At 50.6% G+C, this 23,443-nt stretch overlaps 1 protein-coding gene across 2 annotated transcripts in view; it reads left to right on the plus strand.

Moving 5' to 3' along the window:
• ACAD10 (acyl-CoA dehydrogenase family member 10) overlaps window positions 1-23,017 on the plus strand; it is a 45,599-nt gene extending 22,582 nt beyond the window's left edge. The window contains exons 10-22 of one of the 2 annotated variants that reach the window (XM_084762099.1): window positions 2,314-2,464; window positions 3,791-3,936; window positions 6,191-6,364; window positions 7,226-7,626; window positions 9,481-9,621; window positions 10,045-10,182; window positions 10,285-10,375; window positions 11,776-11,934; window positions 12,987-13,159; window positions 16,415-16,558; window positions 17,400-17,477; window positions 18,087-18,279; window positions 22,902-23,017. In XM_084762099.1, coding sequence (XP_084618225.1) covers window positions 2,314-2,464; window positions 3,791-3,936; window positions 6,191-6,364; window positions 7,226-7,626; window positions 9,481-9,621; window positions 10,045-10,182; window positions 10,285-10,375; window positions 11,776-11,934; window positions 12,987-13,159; window positions 16,415-16,558; window positions 17,400-17,477; window positions 18,087-18,257 — 1,967 coding nt within the window. In that variant the 3' untranslated portion in view covers window positions 18,258-18,279; window positions 22,902-23,017. Of the gene's footprint in view, window positions 1-2,313; window positions 2,465-3,790; window positions 3,937-6,190; window positions 6,365-7,225; window positions 7,627-9,480; window positions 9,622-10,044; window positions 10,183-10,284; window positions 10,376-11,775; window positions 11,935-12,986; window positions 13,160-16,414; window positions 16,559-17,399; window positions 17,478-18,086; window positions 18,280-18,464; window positions 18,845-22,901 lie in introns of those variants that run through there. The other variant, XM_084762098.1, reaches the window with a different exon arrangement.
• Window positions 23,018-23,443: the final 426 nt, after the last annotated feature.

The following is a 23,443-nucleotide window of genomic DNA, read 5'->3' on the forward strand; positions in this document are numbered from 1 at the left end:
GGGTGGTTAGGGGCGCTGTCGCATAACCCTGCCCAGGCTAAACCCAGGCTGGTCATAACTGGTTCTGCTTACCGCTCATTCGTCCCCGGAGAAGGACGCTCTGGCCTTAATTAAGGACTCTGCTCTCCTTAAGGCTTCTTTGCCACTAAACTATTTAATCCTTTCTTTTAAAAAAAAAAAATTTTATTTAAGTCGGGTGTGGTGGTGCACGCCTTTAATTCCAGCACTCGGGAGGCAGAGGCAGGCGGATTTCTGAGTTCGAGGCCAGCCTGGTCTACAAAGTGAGTCAAGGACAACCAAGGCTACACAGAGAAACCCTGTCTTGAAAAACAAAACAAAACAAAATTTATTTAATGTTAATTTATGTGCATTGGTGTGAGGGTGTCAGATCTTGGAGTTACAGACAGTTGTGAGCTGCCATGTGGGTACTGGGAATTGAACCCGGGTCCTTTGGAAGAGCAAGCAGGGTTCTTAATCACTGAGCCATCTCTCCAGCTCCTAATCCTTTCTTTCTAATGCTGATCATAATGATTAACATATATTCTCTCCTTCTACTCCCTCCTTCCATCTTTTCCTTCTTTTAGTCCTTTTTTTAAAAAGTTATTTTATTCTATTTGAGCCAGAATACAACTTTAGTCCCAACATTCACACTTGGGAGACAAAGGCAGGCTGATTTCTGACCAGGTCAGCCTGGTCTATGGAGCAAATCCCAGAACAGCCATGGCTACACAAGGAAACCCTGTGTCGAAAAAACAAAGCAAACAAACAAATGTAGCTAAGGGATGGCTTTAAACTTCTGCTCCAGCCAGGCTTGGTGGCTCACGCCTTTAATCCCAGCACTCGGGAGGCAGAGGCAGGCGGATCGCTGTGAGTTCAAGGCCAGCCTGGTCTACAAAGTGAGTCCAGGACAGCCAGGCTACACAGAAAGACCCTTTCTCAGAAAAAATAATAATAATAATAAAACAAAACTCCTGCTCCTCCTGCTTCTACTTCCTCAGTACGAGGATCACAGGGTGCACCCCACCACAGGGTTTCACTGTGTAGCCCTGGCTGTCCTGGAACTCACTCTGTAGACCAGGCTGGCCTCGAACTCAGAGAACCCCTTGCCTCTGCTTCCTGAGTGCTAGGATAAAAGGCTTGTACCACCACAGCTGGCCACACGTGGCCTCTTTTATTTGGTTGGTTTTGTTTTGTTTTGTTTTAATAGTTTTTTCAAGACAGGGTTTCTCTTTGTAACAGCCGTGGCTGCCCAAGACTTGATTTGTAGACCAGGCTGGCCTCAAACTCACAGAGATCCACCTGCCTCTGCTTCCCTGAGTGCCTAGCTACACACATAGCCTCTCAAAAAAGAAAGAAAGAAAGAATGGAAGAAAATGGAAAAGCTTTTTTTGCTATGTTAGGAGTCTCACTATGTTGCCAAGCTGGCCTTGAACTTGCCTCAAATGATCTTTGCTCTCTTGTTTGTTTGTTTTGTTTTTTGTATGTTTTTTCAAGACAGGGTTTCTCTGTGTAGCCTTCGCTGTCCTGGACTCACTTTGTAGACCAGGCTGGCCTTGTACTCACAGAGATCTGCCTGCTTCTGCCTCCTGAGTGCTGGTATTAAAGGCGTGCGCCACCACCGCCTGGCACCTCAAATGATCTTTAACTTAACATACTTTATTTTAATATTATTTTATTTATTTATTTTGGCTTTTAGAGACAGGGTCTCTGTCTGTATAGCCCTGTCTGTCTTGGAACTCTCTCTTTAGACCTTGCTAGCCTTGAACTCAGAGATCCACCTGCCTTTACCTCTGCCTCTGTCTCCCCCCCGCCTCCCCCCGCCCCACTGCTGGAACTAAAGGAGCGCATCACCATGCCAGGCTCAACTTCATGTATTTTCTCCTTCCTTCATCTCTGGGAGGACCCTTCCAAGATGAGGAAAGCAAGGCCCAGAAGGGTTGGGCAGAGCTGGAGTCCAGACCTGGTAGTCTGACCCCAGAGTCATGCTCTTAGTGTACCACCATTACCCTTGACCATGAAGGGGTTTACTAGGCTGTTTGTGAGTTTCTCACAAACCCTCAAAGCGATCAGGGGTCAGGCTTGAAGCTTCACTGTGGAGGAAGACTACCTAGGTGGTGCAGATCCAGCTAAGGCCAAGTGGCTGGTGCCTTCCATTTTGGCAGGAGCAGGACTTTCCCTGCCCCAGGAACAAGTGCAGACACACACACAGCGCTGACCCAGAGCTGCTGTTGTTTTCACCGCACTGGAGACCATGCAAAAGCATTGTGTGGGCTGTTGGAGCAGCAAACTACATCCTAACCCTCTTCCCCTCAGGGGACTATATTCCTCGCCAGGTGCAAACCTGGATCAAGCAGTACCGAGCAGCTGAAACCAGCACGATCCCAGCAATGGAGAGGCTTATCCAGTGGCTGCCACTGCACCTTCCCACGCAACAGAGAACCACAGTGGTGCACGGCGACTTCAGGTGGGCACAGCTGCCAGGGGGAAGGACTGTGCAAAGGATGTCTCAGCATCAACACTGTGACGGTCTCATGTCATGGAGGGCTGTTTCACCTCTTAGGAGGTCAAGCATCATCTATCATGAGACACATGATCACCAAGGTGGGGAGGGAGGGAGGAGGCTGTTAGCTGAACAGTGAGGTGAAGGAAAACCTGCAAAGCAGCAGTGTCTTCTCTACTTTTCTTAGAAGACGGCACATGGTCTGTATGTCATTCCTGATTGCGCAGGGGGTTTCCCTGTGTAGCCTTGGCTGTCCTGGTCACACTTTATAGACCAGGCTGGCCTCGAACTCACAGAGGTCCACCTGTCCCTGCCTCCCAAGTGCTGGGATTACAGGCATGTGCCACAACATCTGGCTGATAATTTTTCTTTTAGACACTTATTTTACTTTTTGATTGTGTATATGTGTGTAGGTGTGAGTGCAAGTATCCAGTGGAAGCCAGGAAGGAATTAGCTCCTGGAACTTGTGGCTATGAGCCAAATCCAGCTGGGTGCTGGGACCTAAGCTTGGGTCTTCTGCAGGAGCAGCACATGCTCCTAAGCCCTGAGCCCCCTCTCCAGCCCCTTCCATTTATTTTAAATCAAGCCCGCATTAGTGTCCCCTCAGGGATCAGAAGGCCTCAGAGGCCACTGAACAAACCGGAACTGCCGTGGGTTCCTAGCCAGCTGGCTCTGCCTGGGCTAGCATGCTCAGCTGAAGCTACTGCATAACAAACTTTGCCACGGCCCCTTAGGTGACAGCAGGGACAGGGCAGGATAGCACATTTCCCCCAGGGTGGCTCTCTGGCTGGGGCCACAGTCATCTTCAGGCTTGGGCTGGGCGGTTTTGTGGTTTCCCAGCATGGTGGTCCCTGAGTAACAGGAGTTAGCTGGCGCCTTGGGTTTCCAAAGGTACATGTACTGTTATCTCTACTGACCTTCACCACCCCGGAAGTCCCTCAGCATCACTTCCTCCACTTGATGTTTTATTAGAAGCCGGGTGCTTCATGGAGTGTAGAATTAGTGGCAAGTGTGTCAAAAAATGTGCAGGCCCGCTTTAGTGACATCACAAGGAGGGCATGAATCCAGAAGGGGTAACCTCAGAGAGGGCTTCTGGCGGGAGCTGTGACCCTTGGCTTTCCTCAGCTCTTCCTGTCCCTGTGGTGCGTCCTACTGGCTGAGGCCAGGACAGCTGGAAGTCAGAGGACCTGGGAGCCCAGTAGGTTGGCCTTGGCACAGCGTGCAGGCTGCGGGAGGGTGGACCGTAGGCGTGTGTGCCCAGCTGTCTCCATTCCTTCTGTGGCTTCTCAGGCTGGACAACCTGATCTTCCACCCTGAAAAGGCGGAGGTGCTCGCTGTCCTGGACTGGGAACTTTCCACCTTAGGGGACCCCTTTGCTGACGTGGCCTACAGCTGCATGGCTCACTACCTGCCGTCCAGCTTTCCAATGCTGAGAGGTAGGAGCATGCACTGGCTGACATGGTGTGATTGGGCTGGGGCCTGAAAGTGGGACCACGTGATGGTGTCACTGGAATGTGGGGTGGGAATGGGATGCATCTCCCTTCATTCACACCGCACACAAACTTGTCTTTTGTCTTTTGCACTTGGGTTGAATCTTGGGCCTCGTGCATTGCCAGCTGACACTGTAGCATCAAGCGGAGGCGCCAGCTTGCATCTTGCTCTGCGCGTTCTGGACAAGCTCTTGCTGATCAGACCCGGCTCAACTCGTGCCTTCCGTTCTGTTGTGTATCTGTCTTTGTCTTTTGTTTCGGTTGTTTCTGGGTTGTGTGCTCTGCAATGGGCTCTCCTGGATGGCTGACCTTGCAATCTGTGGAGCTGAGGCCGGCTTCAAACTCCTAATCCTCCTGCCTCCACTTCCTGGGTGCTATGTTACTGCATTCAGTCTACAGTTGAAACAAAATACTGTCATATAGTTTTATAATGTAATTACTCCACTTAGCTGTATACTTTGCTTGGATCTGGTGTTTTTGGTTTTTTTTTTTGGGGGGGGGGGCGCGTTGTGGTGGTTGATCTTCTTTTCTTCCCTCCTCTTTCCTGTTGTTCTTTTGTGTGTGTATTTTGTTTGTTTTCTTTTGCGACAGGATCTCACATAGCCCTGGCTGTCCTAGACTCGCTTTGTAGACCAGGCTGGCTTCAAACTTACAGCGATCCACCTGCTTCTGCCTCCCAAGTGCTAGGGTTGAAGGAATGCTCCAAGCATGCCCAAATGTTTTGTTTTTAATTGTGTGCATATGTGTGGTGAGTGTAGCTACCATAGAATTGAGAGGCAGGCATTGAAACACCTTGGGCTGGGGTTGCAGGCCTGGCATAGGTGCTGGAACCTAACTCTGCCCTCTGCAAGAGCAGCAAGCAGTCGTAGCCATTGGGCCATCTCTTTCCAGCCCTTTATTCTGCTTTTTGAGACAGGGTCTCAGTATGTAGCCCTGACTGTCTTAGAACTTGCTTGTGGTCCAGGCTGTCCTCAAACTCCAGTGAACCGCCTACCCTGCTTCAGGGTGCTGGGATTACAGGCCTGTGCTGCCACGCCCAGCCTAGTTGCCTAGCATGGACAGGTGCTCATTAAATATTTCTTTGATGACTCATTTGCAATGACAGCTTTTATCCACAGGATTAATGTAAGATTTCTTTTTTCTTTCCTTTCTTTCTTTTAAAGATTTATTTATTATGCTCTACCTGCATATACACCTGCAGGCCAGAAGAGGGCATCAGATCACAGTATAGATGGGTGTGAGCCACCATGTGGTTGCTGGGATTTGAACTCAGGACCTTTGGAAGAGCAGGCAGCGCTCTTAACCTCTGAGCCATCTCTCCAGCCCCTGATTTCTTTTTCTTTTTTAAATTTTTTTCTTTTATTTTTAAGAATTTATTTTTTATTATTTGTACAGTATTCTGCCTGCATGTGTGCCTACAGGCCAGAAGATGGCACCAGATCTCATTATAGAATGTTGTGAGCACCTTGTGGTTGCTGGGAATTGAACTCAGGACCTTTGGAAGAACAGACAGTGCTCTTGTCCTCTGAGCCATCTCTCCAGCCCCCTTATTTCTTTCTTATTTGCATGCTTTGTTTCTGAGAGGATTGTTGTTGTTGTTGTTGTTGTTGTTACTATCCCCTCCCTTGCAACCCCATAAAGTAATGCACGGGACATCCTTTCTCGTCATCTAATTCCCAGGCACACTGAGTGTTCAACCTTCCAGTCAGTTGTCACAGAGGAAGCAGATTAATGAAGCTACTGTCCTGTTGTCATTATCTGCTTCATAACATGGCGGATTGCTTTTCTGATGCCTGTGTGTGTATATATGTGTCTGTGTGTCTGTGTCTGCGTGTCTCTCTGAGTGTGGTGCTGGGCATCACACCCATGGCCTGTAATGTGCTAGTCAAGTGCTGTACCACTCAGATCCACCTCTCTAGTACTCTTTCTAATCAACTGACCAGTTGAGGATGGTGTCCATCTGTGAGCCTGTGGACCAGGGGGAATGCTCTGTTTACTGTTAATCTGTTCTGAACCCTTGAGGGAACAGTCTGTAAATAGCAGCGTCACGCTTGCCTCAGGCCACGGCTAGAGCAAGGAGCCGCTGGCCTCATGACTGTGAAAGCTGCTCGGAGCATAGTGGCCTTTAGGATTCAGGGTTGCTAGTGGTAGGAAGTGCAGGTACCAACCACTCAGGGCCGGCTCTGTCTTTCTCTCTCAGGGTTCAGGGACCAGGACGTGATGCAGCTGGGCATCCCCACCGTGGAGGAGTACTTCCGGATGTACTGTCTTCACATGGACATCCCGCCCATCGACAACTGGAACTTCTACATGGCCTTCTCCTTTTTCCGTGTGGCTGCCATTCTACAGGGAGTCTACAAGCGGTCACTCACCGGTGAGTTTAGGCCAGCCTAATGGTCGTAGAGGCTTCGAGGAGATAGGTCTGGCCAGAAAAGTGTAAGGTTCAGTTTTCTCAGTCATCATGAAAGCGTGTATGTGTGTAGCCTATGGGGTGACACACACTTGTTCCCAGCGCTTGGAAAGTGGGGGTATGAGGACAGGGTGTTCAAAGTCACCCTCATGTGCATGTTGGAGGCTCCAGGAGGCCCTGCCTCAAAAACAAACAAACAAACAAACAGAAAAGCAGAGAGAGAAAGTGCCAGTGCGCTCCAGGATTCTGGCATTGTCACCCAGAGAAAATGGTGCCTAGAAACTGGCCCTACCTTTCTCTCCACAGGGGAATTAGGTCATATAGGGTCTCTTACTGTCCCCTAGTGCTGCAGAAGTGATTGGGGTGTCACTAAATAAACTAGCTTCTTTTTGTTTTTGATTGGTTGGTTGTTTTTTTTGAGACAGGGTAGCCCTGCCTGTCCTAGAACTCACTCTGTCCTAGCCTGGCCTCGGACTCAGAGATCTGCCTGCCACTGCCTCCATAGATGCTAGTTTAAAGGTGTGTGCCACCACAGCTCGAATCAGTTGTGGTTTTTGGTTTTTTGTTTTTTTAAGAAAAGAAGTAGCAAGCAGCAGAGGACATCCACCCTCCAACTTCTAGGCCACAGGCCACTGGCTTAGCACCCTCTCCAGGCTCAGTCTCCTTGTCCACCAAATGCTGCTGCCTGGGAGAGCATGGCCCAGGCCCTGGTGTAGAACAGGGGTTCAGCCAGCAGCAGTGTCTGCCCTCAGAGTATGGGCTGTGTCACTGACTCACATCACCAGGGTGGCTAGGGGTAATCACATTTCCCTCCATTCTGCATAGGACAGGCAAGCTCAGCCACAGCCGAACAAAGTGGGAAGCTCACTGAGTCCATGGCCGAGCTGGCATGGGACTTTGCCACCAAAGAAGGGTTCCGGGTTTTCAAGGAGATGCCAGCCACCAAACCACTAATGCGATCCTACCATGCACGGGCTGGGCCGCTGCCCCCAAGGACCGTCCTGGGTGTGAGGAGTCACAGCACCGTAGCAGCTGCTTCCCCTTCTCACGAGGCAAAGGGAGGCCTGATCATCTCTCCAGAGGGCTTGTCTCCTCGGGTCAGAAAGTTGTATGACCAGCTATTGCAGTTTATGGAGCAGAACGTGTACCCGCTGGAGAAAGAGCTGCAGAGACACCAGGCCTCAGCCGACAGGTGGACGCCTTCCCCGCTGGTAGAGGAGCTCAAGGTAAAGGAGCCTATCAACGCGGCTGACGATTGCTAGCGAGGCAAGAGGGAAAGGTTGAACGGAATCCTCTCGGGTTCCTGTCAGTAGAGAGAGGGGCAGCTGCTGATTAATCCGGTTTCAACCTGTGGCACTTGGGAGGTGGAGGCAGGAGAATAAAGAAGTACAGGCGAGGGCTGGAGAGATGGCTCAATGGTTAAGAGCACTGACTGCTTTTCCAGAGGTCACAGGTTCAATTCCCACCACCCACATGGCAGCTCACCACTGTCTGTAACTCCAAGATATGATACCCTCATACAGACATACATGCAGCCCAAACACCAGTTCACACAACATAACTTAATTATTTAAAAAAAAAAGAAGAAGAAGAACTAGCAGTAGCAGTAGTAGCAATAATAGTAGTAGTAGTAGTAGTTGCTGTTCAGACCAACCTCAACTACTTGAGATTCTGTCTCAAAATGGAGTAATATAATGTGTGGTTTAGAGAGACTCACCGGGCCAGGTGAGCATCTGTCACACAGATTTGAGAAGCAAGCCATATTAGGCGACAAAATCTCTTGCTGGAGATAAAAATATCAGGCTGAGAGCTGAGCACTTGTCAAGTGTTCTGCTCGCCCCACTTTGGCTGATGAAGCTCTCTCACCGTTCTGACGAACACCTGAAAGCGCGACTGAGGAAAGATTCCTGTCCATGATGGGTCCGTGCCATTGCTGCGTGCCTGTGGCTAGGCGGGACATCACAACGACGGAACATGTGGCAGAGCAGCTCACCTCAGGGTGACAGAAATCAGAGGCAGAAGGGGACATGTGAGCCTGTAGTAGAGGCCTTCCTTTCTTCACTTTGTATTCCATATGGACCTCCAGCCTAGGGGATGGTGCCACCCGCATCATGGCAGGTCCCCTACTTAATTACTCACCTCTGGAAGGGAGGCCCCCTCAGGGCCTGTCCTCAGAGGTCTCAGGTGAGGAGTCCTCCAGGAGCAGGCTGTGTCCCATAGAAACCCTAGCTGCGACAGTGCTAATGTTAATCCTGGTGGCCTGGGGTATGGAGACCTGGAGTGAGCTCGCTGCGGGCCCTGCGGGTTCTCTCAGGTTCATGCCACCCGCACCTCCAGGTTTGTATCTAGCCGATGGCTCTGACCTGGCGTTGCTTTGGGCATACGCTGTATCTCTGAGTGCACCTTTCTTTCCCCTTTGTGTTCCTCTGGTCGAGACAGGCTGTGATCACAGCTGGAGAGATGACTCAGAGGTTAAGGGGACATACTGCTGTTGCAGAGGACTCAGGTTCAGTTCCCAGCACCCACATCAGGAGGCTCACAACTGTGTAACTCCAGCTCTGGGGTCGCCATCCCACACCTCTCACCTCCGTGGACCCTGGGCTTACACACACACATACATACTTTTGTTTGATTTGGGTTTGGGTTTGGGTTTGGTTTTTGAGTCGGGGCTTCTCTGTGTAGTCCTCCTGGCTGTTCTGGAACTTGCTCTATAGACCAGGCTGGCCTCAGACTTACAGAGGTCCACCTGCCTCTGCCTCCCTAGTGCAAGATTTAACTCCGCATTAAAATCAGTTGTGGTTTTTTGTTTGTTTTGTTTTGTTTTGAGACAGAGTTTCTCTATGCAGCCCTGGCTGTCCCCAAATTTGACGTGTGACCAGGCTAGCTTCAGGCAGAGGCAGGCAGATCTCTGTGAGTTCAAGGCCAGCCTGGTTTACAAGCTAGTCAAGACGGCAAGGCTACACAGAGACACCCTGTCTCAAAAAACAAACAAACTAACTAACAAAAGATGGATACTACCACTTATGGATGGGGAATATACATGAGATTCAGTGAGTGTGTCTCTCCTTTGCCTCTGATAGGAGAAAGCCAAGGCTGAAGGGCTTTGGAATCTTTTCCTACCCTTGGAGACAGATCCTGAGAGAAAATATGGAGCAGGGCTGACAAACTTGGAATACGCACATCTGTGTGAAGTGATGGGCATGTCTCTGCATGCTCCTGAGGTACAGTCAGTCCCCACAGTTCCCTCCATACATGAGAACATGTCCCCGCATGGCCATTGCAGCCCCTGCATGCGGAAGGCCCATCTCAGGGCACCACACAACCTGAATCTCACATGGGAAGGGAGGACAAGTTTAAGCAGCTGGCTTAAGCCAGCATAAGGAATCCACTCAGCAGGGAAGCCACTAGGGGTGTGGGCTACAGAGGCTTCTAGCCCGTGGCTTTAGGGTCCTTAAACTCAAGAGGGGATTCATGGAGGCTCCATTCAAGCCCCAGGACATTCGAGATTCATTGTGTCTGGCCTTCTTTGGGCAGAGGAAACCCTCTCATGTATTGACAGGGTGTAGGTGATGTGGAAGGAACCTGGTCCCCTTCTCCCAGGAGGCTGAAGGTGTGGGGGACACTAAAGAGTTTCTTCTCCTCAGATATTTAACTGCTCTGCCCCCGATACGGGGAATATGGAGATCCTGGTGCGGTATGGCACTGAGGAGCAGAAGGCGCGCTGGCTGGTACCTCTGCTGGAAGGCAGGATCCGTTCCTGCTTCGCCATGACTGAGCCCAAGGTACCATGTTCATGTCTTCCCCTTTGGCTGGGCCACGGCTGGTTTCTGCTCCCGTACAATGTCGGTCACTACGAATGCTAACCAGAGTGTGCTCTTGCACAGGTGGCCTCCTCAGATGCCGCTAATATCGAGGCTTCCATCAGAGAGGAAGGTGGCTCCTATGTCATTAATGGTCACAAGTGGTGGAGCTCAGGTACTTGGCCTGAAGAATGCTTTTCAAGCTTTTCAGTCTGTGTGGATGAGCAGACCTCTGAGGCCCAGTCTGAGATGCAGTGGGGGCTCTGTGTTGTGGAGGCCCTCCAGGAGCAGATGACCACCCCCGTGGCTGGACCCTGCTGGGGGATCTGTAGGAATCTGTTTGGTCAGCCTTCTCTCTCTATTCTGCCCCTGACCTTTTGGCTGGAACTCTTTTTTTTTTTTTTGGTCTTTGAAACAGGGTTTCTCTGTGTAGCCTTGGCTGTCCTGGACTTGCTTTGTAGACCAGGCTGGCCTCGAACTCACAGAGATCCACTTGCCTCTGCCTCCTGAATGCTGGGATTAAAGGCGTGCACCACTACCACCTGGCTGTTTTGTTTTAAAAGATTTATTATGTATGCAGGGTTTTGCCTGCATGTACACCTGCAAGCCAGAAGAGAGCACCAGATCTCATTATAGATGGTTGTGAGCCACCATATGGTTGCGGGGAATTGAACTCAAGACTTTGCAAGAGTCGCTTCTGAGCCATTTCTCCAGCCCAAGGACGCACTCTTGTCCAAGTCTTTGTAGCCAGTTCTAGCTAGGCTGCTTCACCATGAATGGATTTGTGAGCAGTCTGTTTTGTACCATCCATGGTAGACATCTCATCGTGACACCCACTACCTTAGGTGGAGTTCAGCAAGCTAGAGACACTGATGGATGGCAGCCACTTTGACATCTTGTTTCTGTTTTTGTTGTTGTTGTTTTGGTTTTTTCAAGACAGGGTTTCTCTGTGTAGCCTTGGCTGTCCTGGACTCACTTTGTAGACCAGGCTGGCCTCAAACTTACAGAGATCTGCCTGCCTCTGCCTCCCAAGTGCTGGGATTAAAGACGTGTGCCACCACACCTGGCTTTGTTTCTGTTTCTTCAGTCTAACATGATTTTGTTTGTTTGTTTGTTTGTTTCTCATGGGATTGGGCAGAGGTCTCAGCAGTTAAAGGCACTGGCTGCTCTTGCTGAGGACCAGGGCTTGATTCCCAGCACCCACCCACATGGTAGCTCACAACCGTCTGTGACTCTAGGTCCAGAAGATCTGACACTCTCTTCTGGCCTCTGTGGGCATTGTACACACATGGTGCACAGACATGCAGACCAAAGCTTATACATGAACAATTAAAGCGTTGCTCTCACAGTGTGGTAGGTACCATCTCCCTGAGATAAGTTTTGTCTGGCCTGGAGACTCCATGAGCTTCTCTGATTGTGTGGCCTCTGTCAGGGTCCTGGAACCTGCATGTATTTCTCTGATCCTAGGGATATGAGGGCCCTAAGTTTGCCTTTCACAGCATAGGGCTGCATGTGGACAGAGTTTGGTGGCCTTGGAACCAGCTGATAGGACCCGTCTCTCTTCTTTCCTGCCAGGCATCATGGATCCTCGCTGTAAACTCTGTGTGTTCATGGGAAAAACAGACCCTCAGGCCCCGAGACACCAGCAGCAGTCCATGCTCCTGGTTCCCATGGACACTCCTGGAATCAAAGTCATCCGGCCTCTGTCAGTGTTTGGGTTACAGGACCCTCCAGGTTAGACACCCCTCCCAGGACCCCTCACTCTGACTGTGGCTCCCCCCACCCCCCCAGGACCGCTCTAGTCTGCGAACAGCAGTTTGGGGGAGCCCTTGTTACTCTGAATTTACCACATGCCAAGGACCTGATGGCATTGGTAAGGCATGGCCCAGCCTTTTCTTTCCTAAGGAGCATGGCTGGCCCAGCAGACCAGTGGGTGTTTACACTTGCCTTTCCCCTTCTCGTCTCAGAAGACAAGCAGGAGTCCATGAGAGGAAACAGGCGGCAGAGGCGCCAGAGCAGCATCCTCCTGTCTTTGTCTTACGCAGGCCATGGTCCCAGTGGAGACCCTCCGTGAGAGGGGCTTCTCTCCTGACAGCATTCTCACCCTCGCCTCTGCCATCTCCAGAGAACTGACGGCAGCTCCTCATCTGGGGGTTCTGGCCTACATCATATTTTACCACAAGGCCTGAGAGATGGCTCAGTGGGAACTTCCACCAAGCCTAAGTGGGTCATTGGGAGAGAGCTGACATAGCTTGTCGTCCTCTGACCTCATACATGCTTGGCATGTGTATACACACACACACACACAGTAAAATTTAATGTACAAAATGTTTTTAAAAGAAACTGTATGCTGGGCATGGTGGTGTACACCTTTAATCCCAGGACTCGGGAGGCAGAGGCAGGCAGATCTCTGTGAGTTCAAGGCCAGCCTGGTCTACAGAGCGAGTTCCAGGACAGGCATGGCTGCACAGAGAGACCCTGTGAAGAAAGAAAAAAGAAAAAAAGAAATGGCAGAAGTAGGGCAGCAGTGGGCATAGACAAGCAGATCTGTATGAGTTCCAGGCCAGCCTGGTCTACACAGAGAAACCCTGTGTCAAAAAAGGAAGAAAGAAAGTAAAGAAATGGTAGAATTACTTGTTTTTACTGTAGCCATCAATTCCCTTTACAAGTTTCTGGGCTCGATGTCCCCTCCTTAGCTGTGACCCAGCTGGGAACAGTGGCAGCAGATAGCCCTAACATAAGCAAGGCATAAACACCCCCCCCCAAAATGCATTTTGGTCTTTCAGGTGGCCATGGTGAAGCACAGTTCACTGATGTGCGTGTGCCCAAGGAGAACATTCTTCTGGGCCCTGGCCGAGGCTTCGAGATCGCCCAGGACCGGCTGGGGCCTGGCCGGATTCATCACTGCATGAGGTTGATCGGGTATTCGGAGAGGGCCCTGTCGCTCATGAAGACACGCGTGAGTCCCCCCTATGCCCACGTTGACTCACAGCCACTGTTGCCGGCTGGGTGTCAAACTGTCGTGCCCTTCTGAGAGCAGACTCACAGCGTGGTGTTCATGCCCAGAATCTGCCTCTCTACTTGCCATGTGCTCCACTTGGCCACAGCTGATGTCTTGAGAGGAACAGGTACCTCCCTGTCCAGGTGGCCAGAAGCCAAAGCCAGGCTTTATGGTGGCTGAGGGTGAGATTCCAAAACCCAGAGGATTATGGGTAGCCAGGGGCCATTCATGCTACCAGCACATGAAACTCAGACCCTGGACCGGAGAGATGACTTAATGGTTAAAAGGACTGTCTGCTCTTCCAGAGGTCTTGAGTTCAATTCCTAGTAACCACATGGTGGCTCACAACCATCTATAATGAGATCTGGTGCCCTCTTCTGGCCTGCAGGTGTACATGCAGACAGAGCACTCATATACATTCAATCAATAAAGAAATCTTTTAAAAACTTAATGTAATGATAACCCAGACCCCAGGGAGATCCTACACAGGCTGTTTGCGCTGACCCTGAGGTCACAGCACCTGGCCCTGTGCATATCAGCTTCCCTGTCCAGTGCACCCAGGCATGGTATCTTATGCTGTAATTCTAGCACTCAGAAGCTGAGGCAGGAGGATTACAGAAACTTCAAGACTAGCCTAGATTCCACAGCAAGACGCTGTCTCAAACCAGTCATTCTCCATGGGTCCCTTGAAGACAGGAGGCCTGTATAGAACAGAGGCCTCTGCAGCCCCACACATCAGAGCGAGGGTGTGCAGGAAGCACGGAGGCAGTTCAGTTAGGCGTGACTCAGCGAGTGTTGGTCCAAACTCAAGGAGTCTTACCTCATGCAGTTAATTTTAGGCATCTCTAAGGTCTGTACAGTTTGGTGAAAACTTATTCTGCTAATGAGTAACTCAATCCTGTGTGCACAACAAAGCATACATAAGTCTCTTTGAGGCACAAAGTAAGCTAAGTATAGATTGGAAGTGCCTACATCTTCCTTAAAGATGGTTTTGTACTTTGGCTGAGGAAAACAAGCCTATGGCAAGGGTGCGGGGAGGGTCCTCCTGGAGGAGGCTGTGGTGTCACATCTTCTCTCATAGCTCAGGGGCTCCTACAGCTCATGCTGGCCTGGGCCTCTCCGTGCAGGCAGAGACGTCCTCGTTGGGACTCAAGTGCGCCACAACATGCCTGGTTGGCCAGTAGCTTCTTAGTGTGGAGATGAACTCACGGTGCCCCTAAATTATATGCTGTAAAAACAGGCTGCAAGGTGGGCGTGGTGGCACACACCTTTAATCCCAGCACTCAGGAGGCAGAGGCAGGCAAATCACTGTGAATTCCAGGCCAGCCTGGTCTACAAAGTGAGTCCAGGACAGCCAAGGCTAACACAGAGAAACCCTGTCTCAAAACAAACAAACAAACACCAGGCTGCAAGGGACAGGCGTCATGGCATATGCCTTGAGCCACAGCGCTCTGTAGGCAGAGGCCAGTTTGGTCTGCATAGCAAGTTCCAGGACAGCCAGAACTACATGGGAAGACCCTGTCTCCAATGAGCAGATAGACAGAGGTTACAAAACAGTACACAAACAATGACTATGGTTTTGGGTTTTTTGTTTTGTTTTTGGTTTTGGTTTTTCAAGACAGGGTTTCTCTGTGTAACCCTAGCTGTCCTGGACTCTCTTTGTAGACCAGGCTGGCCTGGAATTCACAGTGATTTGCCTGCCTCTGCCTCCTGAGTGCTGGGATTAAAGGTGTGTGCCACCACCACCTGGCGATGACTATATTTTTTAATGGCGGGAGGGAGACCAGTGAGATGGCCCAGCAGATAAAGCCTTCTGTTGCCAAGGCTGATGAAGTGAAGCTGATCTTCAGGACCCACAGAGTGGAAGGAGCTCCAGCTCTTCTGACCGCTGACCTCCACGCACTAAGTGTATAACGCTTTAGAACTGTGTGTAGATGTCTGTATGCATGCTGAAAGTATGGAAGGACAAATAGAGTCGTTTTTCTGGAGATGGGCTCCTTGTGCTGCCCAGTTTGGTCTCAAGCTCCTAGACTCAAAGCAGCTCTCCTGCCTCAGCCGTGCAGATAGCTCACCCCGCAGGCCCACCATGCAGGCCACCTGCTCTCACTGTAGGCAAGTAAGTGGTAGGATACTGGGCATTTTCTCTTTGACCTGAAAATTGATAGTCACACCATAAGATATATCATTTGTGTAAAAAATTACTTTTTCAAGGATAGATAAAGAAAACACATGAAAGAAGAATGCTTTTCATCCAAGCTGAAGCTCCAGGGTGTGAGGCTGGCCATCGTCAGCAGGTGGCAACGTGCCCCTTTCTAAAGCTCCCTCACTCCCTCCTTTCTGAGAGCAGCTTTGGCCAGAGCTGGCCAGGGCCTTCCCTTTTGCCCAGCCTCATGCCCAGAGCTTCAGTTACGGGTTCTTCAAAGTAATCTGAGCTGGATAGTGGTGGGACATGCTTTTAATCCTGTCATAGTGAGTTCCAGGACAGCCAGGGACACACAGAGAAACCCTGTCGGGGGTAAGGGTGGCAGGCGGAGCAACATGGCTCTCATTTCAAAGGATGTTTATTCCAGAGCCACATGTGGGTGCCCACTTCCCAGGAATATAGATTTACATTACCTGAGACACCCCGTTCCACCTTGCAGTGTGCTAAGTCCTACCAACTTTCCTGTTGTCTTGTTTTAAGTCGTGGCCTAACTATGAGTCTGTGCCCCCATGCCCCGGCATAGACCTCAATAGAGATCCACTTGCTTCTTCCTTTGGGATTAAGCATGTGTGCTACCATGCCCAGCTTCATGAAGAGAAAGAGAAAATCCTAAAACGCTATCAGATAAGCTGATGGTGCCTCTGGCTGGCAGCTCACAACAACAGTGGGGACATCTCGGCTGCAGGTCTCTGGTGCTCTCTGATGACCTTCACACCCCCAAAAGGGTCACCCATGGTTCCTGGCTCTGGCCCTGCAACATTCCAAGCTCTCCAGGGTCACTGTATCTGCAAGCAGCACATCAGGCTTTGGAGGCTGTCCTCTATAGGTGCTCCTTCTGTAATGAGCGCTGCATTGCCTGTACTCAGACCCTGGCCCCCTTAGCTGGCAGGCAGCACGCCCTTCTAGTCTCCCCACTCACATGCCCTGCTCCTCTGCAAGCCACCCACTCCTGAGCCTCCCAGGGCCACTCTAGGCCCAGCTCCTCAGCCTTGTCTCTCTGGTGTCTGTAGGCGATGTCCCGCACGGCCTTTGGGAAGCCCCTCTTGGAGCATGGCACCATCCTGGCAGACATTGCCCGGTCACGTGTGGATATCGAGCAGGCACGCCTGTTGGTGCTGAAAGCTGCCCACCTCATGGACGTGGCAGGAAATAAGGTGGGAGGCCTCACAGGTGACAGCCGTCATCCTGAGGTGCTACTAGAGTCGGGCCCTTCTCTCTCTGTTTGGCAAGCTGCGGGGGAACCTCAGCTTTTGCACGCTGATGGCTGCTACTGTTTAAACTCTGGTCATCTACGACAAACCAGGAAAGGCCCAGGGAGAGAGGTGAACTTTCACCAGGTGAACTGGTGACCTTCCTGGTTGGAAAAAAGGAAGTCTGATGGCCGCTGGTCAGCCCTGTACGCTCAGGGCATATTGACGCAGGAGGTAGATGAGGGAGGAGAGGGCTGGGAGAAGAGCCCCCAGAGATCCGCTCCAAGTACAGCGTTAGCCTACAAAGGGGCTTGTTCCCGAAGCGACATTACCCATTGGCTATAGTGGGTGGCCATGATGTATTTTGACCACTGTGTTATCCGCCGTCTTATGCAGGGGCTACACCCAGGCAAGAGCTGCCTAGACAGGTAGTGGAGCTAGGTGCGCAGCTCCTGGTGCTTTGACACCTTTGTTGCTAGAGGCTAAAGGATGCCTCAGTCAGTGACCAGGCTCAAAGTCATCCTTCCTGCTTTGGTCCACTGTTGCCCTGGGCTAGACGCAGCTGTTTTGTTTTTGTGGCATTTGGAGTCAAACTCAGTGCCTTGTGCTTGCTGGGTAGGTGATCTGACATGAACAGTCACTCAGGCCTCTAGATCTGGTTGTGGCCCAGAATACAGCCCAGCCAGTCCCCTCTACTGTAGTTGTGCCCTCTTGCAAAACCCAGCACCCAGTTCAGTCAGCCTGGCTTTGTGTCGACCTCCCAGCATCTCGTCCTCTGTTTTCCTAACTCGGCCTTTTCCTGCAGGCTGCAGCTTTAGATATTGCCATGATCAAAATGGTAGCCCCTTCCATGGCCTACCAAGTGATTGACCGCGCCATTCAGGTGAGCGGCCCTGGACTGCCCTTCCACTGTGCCTGCCACCATCCTCTTCAGAGGAAACTTCTTCAGGGGCCCCTCCCTCCTTCCCAAGCCCAGGACAGTAAGCGCCTCACCCAGAGCGTTCTTTTGTTTTTGTTTTTCAAGACAGGGCTTCTCTGTGTAGCCTTGGCTGTCCTGGACTCGCTTTGTAGACCGGGCTGGCCTCGAACTTACAGCGATCCACCTGCCTCTGCCTCCCGAGTGCTGGGATTAAAGGCGTGCACCACCATGCCCAGCTTCACCCAGAGCATTCTGCTTACAAGTAGCTGGCCTCAGCCTCAAGGGAGCCCTGGTGCTTCTCACACCCAGTGTCCTCACTCTTCGGGTGCCTCCTTCCACATCCTGACCCCTGGTCCCACACAGAACTTTCTCAGTAGCAGAAGCAATCTTATAGAATGGGCTTGGTGAGTCAGGCATCCAAGGACGACTATGTGGCCCCATGTGCAGCCTGGAACACAGAAGTTTCACAGGGGACCCCCTGGCGAGACAGCAGTCACCTGCTCTTTTGAGCAGACTGTCACTTTTTTTAGGACTCACCCAGGCTTTCTTCTCTTTCCTGCTGTGTACTGCCAGGCCTTTGGAGGAGCAGGCCTAAACAGCGACTACCCCCTGGCTCAGTTCTTTGCCTGGGCCCGAGCCCTGCGCATCGCTGATGGCCCTGATGAGGTACACCGGCTGACAGTTGGCAAGTTGGAACTGAAGAATCGAGGCCGACTGCAGGAGCCAGCGGGGCCCAGAGTCTAGACGCTGCCTTTGGAAAGGCCTGGTATGTGTGGTTCTTGCATCCCAGCCAGCAACATAGTCTGGGATGGTCAGGGTAACCTGAGCCTTCCTGTGACCCCCAAAGAAGGCATTTCCAGAGGGGCTGTGTTGTAGGAAGGAGTTTTGAGTGTAGGCCTGAGGAGCTGGTCTCCAGTTCCTCAGAGTTGACTTATGACCCCTTTCCCCCAGGCTGTAGGAATCTGGATACTGGTGTGCTGTGATCTCTCCAGGAGTGATGGGGATCCTTCTCGGGGCTTCTAGGAAAGCCTGTGACCACTGGAGCGCCCACACCATGGAATACTGATCCAGATGCTCTGTTTGAGAGGAGATTTGATAGCTGGGTGCCATGGCGCACACCTGTAATCCCAGCACTCAGGAGTCAGAAGCAGGTGGATCATTGTGAGTTCAAGGCCAACCTGGTCTACAAACAAGTCCAGGACATCGAGACTGCACAGAGAAACCCTGTCTCGAAAAACAAACAAAAAAGGGTGGGTAGGATTTGGGGACACAAAGAGTCTGTGTACTTCTATCTTACACAAAGGCCATGGGGAATAAAGGCTCCCACAGCCCCTGTGACTCAGGTGTCAGTGGCTTCCTCACACCTGTGCTGCTTTTCCTGTGCTGGCCTTATGCACTGGGGTACCACAGGACACGACGCTCCCACATGCTCTTCACGCCCATCACCACCTGATTTCCTATCCTACTCCAGGAAATCTCACCAAAGGCACCATGCCATCTGAGTGAGATCCCCACTAACCACCACGATCCGCCACCTGCCCTGTCGGTGGAATTGGGGTATGGCGGGTGACAGAGAAGATGCTGCTGATATTTGAAGAGTCATGTGTCCTCCTTGAAGATGGGGACAGTCACCTCGGCAAGATCTGACTTGTTATAGGAGCATAGCCATCATGAGCCTAGAGAAGGATATAGCTACCACAGGCCTGGAGCAGGGCAGTAGCCACCACAGGCTAGGGGCAGGGCAGTAGCCTCCATAGGCCAGGGGCAGGGCAGTAGCCACCACAGGCCAAGGGGCAGGGCAGTAGCCTCCACAGGCCAGGGGCAGGGCAGTAGCCTCCACAGGCCAGGGGCAGGGCAGTAGCCTCCATAGGCCAGGGGCAGGGCAGTAGCCACCACAGGCCAAGGGGCAGGGCAGTAGCCTCCACAGGCCAGGGGCAGGGCAGTAGCCTCCACAGGCCAGGGGCAGGGCAGTAGCCTCCACAGGCCAGGGGCAGGGCAGTAGCCTCCACAGGCCAGGGGCAGGGCAGCAGCCACCACAGGCCAGGGGCAGGGCAGTAGCCTCCACAGGCCAGGGGCAGGGCAGTAGCCCCTAAACTACATCCCCTGTTAGACAGGTAGCAGATACCATGCCATCTGCTTCTAATAATTTTTGTCGAGCTACCTCCCATCTGTAATCCCAAATACTTGCTAATGCTCTTCTTCTGGGCCAAATCCTCCATCCATGTTGGCCATGTGTTTCTTCCTGTCTAACTCATGGCAGCTTTCCTTCTTGCTCCTCTCCACAGGCCTCTCCTTCCCAAGATTCTCTCTGTCTCCCAAAGCCTGGGAACCTTAGCCACGCCTATCCTATGGTGTGATGGCCTTTATTGGTCAAACAGGAAGTTCCTTAGGCGAGGTTATATAGCAGTCCTGTGCCACAGAGACTACAAGCAGTAATTAGCATCAAATTATATCAAACCAACCTCCAACAAACACCCAGTGTTGTCTCAAGAAGGACACTTGGAATGCCAACAAATGCAAGAAGGAACACAGGAGTGTCGGCCACTTACCTCGGACTAGTTAGGGTACCCGAAGCTCCCACACCAAAGCCAGTTTTCTAAATACAGACGACCAATGCCGAGTTGTTTAACTGTCAGCATGCTGCCTGTGAAGTGCACTTCTCTGCTGAACTGTAAACGCTATCAACTGTAAACTCTATTCACAAAGTGTGGGTAGCAGTAAAAGTGAGCCTCGCTGTACAGACTGCACTCACTTGCTCTGTGAGGCTGCCCAGAGACCCCAGTTTCCCATTTTCCTTTTTTCTGCATTTATCTGGAGAGGCAATTTGACAGACCTCTCCCAAACTGGATGAAACCCTTCAAGCTCAAGTTCCCTAACAACCATGGACTCCGGTGGAGTCTCCCACAAGAATAAATACAAAAAGGCATAGGAATCATGGTTTCAGAAGTCACAAGGGAAGGATCCAGGGAGCAACAGGGGGCCCTGCCTGGCACAGCCTTCTGTGCCACCCTCAAATCTAGCCATTCCATGACCCGAACCCCGGGAACTCAGAGATCTCTGCCTCCCCAGTGCTGGGGTTAAAGGTGTGCGCCGCTGTCTTTGAACAAAGATCTTGTTTTGGTTTTGGGCTTTTTGGTTTTTTGAGACAGGGTTTCTCTGTTTAGCCTTGGTTGTCCTGGACTCATTCTGTAGACCAGCCAATACACTTGCCTCTGTCTCCCAAGTGCTGGGATTAAAAGCGTATGCAACCAAAAATAAAAATAAATAAATAAACAAAAATAAATAAAAGCATGCGCAACTTTTGAACAAGGATCTTTTCCCTGACTAACAAAAGTATCCTCCTTCATGATGCTCAGTAAGCCAGGCTCCCAATCAGCCCGAAGCCATTCAAGAGTTCGTATCAGGGACTGGAAAGATGGCTCAGAGGTTAAGAGCACTGCCTACTCTTCCAGAGATCCTGAGTTCAATTCCCAGCAAACATCTGGTGGCTCACACCCATCTATACTGGGATCTGATGCCCTCTTCTGCAGGTGTACATGCAGACAGAACACTGTGTACATAATAATAAATAAATAAATCTTTTTTTTAAGTTCTTATCAACAATTACTAGACACAGACACTGCACAGCACAGTCTAATAGTGAAGCTGTGATGTGTGGCAGGCTTGGTGTATTGAAGTCATGTGGTTGTGTCATGTGATGGAGTCTGGTGTTACCCAGTCTAGTCAGGAACTCTTTATGTAGCCCAGGTTGACTTTGAACTCCTAATCCTCTTGACCCCACTTCCTCAATGCAGAGATTACAAGGCATGTACTACAGGAAAGTAAACTTTGTTGTTGTTTTGGTTTTGTTTTGTTTTGTTTTTCAAGACAGCATTTCTCTGTCTTGACTCACTTTGTAGACCAGGCTGGCCTCGAACTCACAGTGATCCACCTGCTTCTGCCTCCTGAGTGCTTGGATTAAAGGTGTGCGCTGTAGGCTCCAACTTTTCCAACCTACTTTATTTGGGGTTCTTCAAATGCTTATACCTCCCTTCCAACCCACCTACCCTAAATAGGAGAGAAAGGAGATTTAGGGGAACAGGAGAAATAAACCTTGTTGAATTCAGTTCCTTGGAACGATTCTCCTGGCGAAGTCTACAGGATTTCAGCAGACCAGCAATTCCCCTAAAGTTGCTGCTGGAACCTGGAATAGCAGCTGGAACCTGGAGCCTCAGCCCAAGCCCAAAGCCTCAAATCCTTCACTGAGTCTCTAAGTGGAGTGATGAACAGCCAAACAATACCGAGACCCAAAAAGCCCAGCCTCCTGTTTTGGGTGTGTATAAATATATCCTCTCAGAGTCTGTACTAGGATGTTTTTCATCTGGCAAAAAGCAAGCCCCTACATGAGGTGGTTCGACCTCCAAGTGGATAAACATCTCCTGCTCTCTCACAAGTCTGTTCCCCATCCCACACTTGGGATCAAAACAAAAACATGTTTATATATACTACAGTTCACCACCACCACCCGCTACTATTTTTTTAAAATGGGATCCACTTCTTTCTAAAAAACTTTTAAAAAATGATTTGTTTATGTTTAAGTGCTCTATCTTCATGTATACCTGCAGGCCAGAAGAGAGCATCAGATCTCATTATAGATGGCTGTGAGCCACCATGTGAGCAGACAGTGCTCTTAACCTCTCTTAATCATTGAGCCATTTCTTCAGCTCTGAAAGTAGACTTTCAATGCATTCTTGATTTGTGATACTTTCAACCTGTGAGGGGTTACAGGCTACCCATTATACGTCAAGCAGCTTGTATATAGCAATATCCGTATTTAATTAGGAAATATCCTGTGACTTAGTGGTTCTATCTCTGTGAATTTCTCAGTAAGTCAAAAATGCAAACCTTGGCAATGTTTGTAATAGCACAAGATTGGAAGCCCCCTAAATGTCAGCCATAGAAAAATGTTTAAATGGAAACGTACATGTAGCCAGTGGAATAATGAGTAGACATTTGTTTTGGGTTTTGCTTTGTTTTTTCGAGACAGGGTTTCTCTGTGTAGCGCTGGCTGTCCTGGACTCGCTTTGTAGACCAGGCTGGTCTTGAACTCATAGTGATCTGCCTGCCTGCCTCTGCCTCCGGAGGGCTGGGATTAAAGGCTTGTGCCACCACCGCCCGGCACGAACCAGCATTTTAAAAACTGAATGAGGACACCTTTCTGTAGGAAATGGGTCTGGAGACTCCCACACACTCCAAACCGTTCTGGCAAGGCCAAATGGTTTAGTTCTGCAGAAGGGAGCCTCAACATGCTGAGCAAGCAACCACATCCAGAGGGGCCCTGCTGATGATTGGTTTTTTCTTTAAGATTTATTATTTATTTATTTATTATGTTTGCATGTAATCCTGCAGGCCAGAAGAGGGCACCAGATCTCATTATAGATCGCTATGAACCACCATGTAGTTGCTGGGAATTGAACTCAGGACCTCTAGAAGAGCAGACAGGGCTCTTAACCGCTGAGCCATCTCTCCAGCCTACCCCCCCCCCCCCGCCGCCGTCTCCTCCCCCCCCCCCCCCCCCCCCGCCACATGACTGTTTTAAAAGGGGCTCACTATATAGTCATGGCTGGCCAGAATGCCAATGTAGACCTCTCAGAGATCTGCTTGCTTCTGCTTCCTGAGTGCTGATATTAAAGGCCTTGACCCAGTTTCCTGTTGGGTTTTTATTACTAAAACTAAGGGGTCCTGTGTCTCCCTGATTGGTTAGAGCCAACCTTACGTTCTGACCTGATAGGCTAATAAAGAGCTACACAGTTTCCAGAGAGACGTGAAATGTGAGAGCTTATCTTTTGATTTCTGTAAGTGCAGACCCCTGAGGAATCTGAATTTTTGCTAAGTGGCTTCTTTACAATTTCTCCTGTGCTCTCAGCTTCCCAGATTCCTTTGCGCCTAAT

The sequence above is a fragment of the Acomys minous genome (assembly GCF_964271855.1).
Source record: "Acomys minous genome assembly, chromosome: 16".
NCBI lineage: Eukaryota > Metazoa > Chordata > Mammalia > Rodentia > Muridae > Acomys > Acomys minous.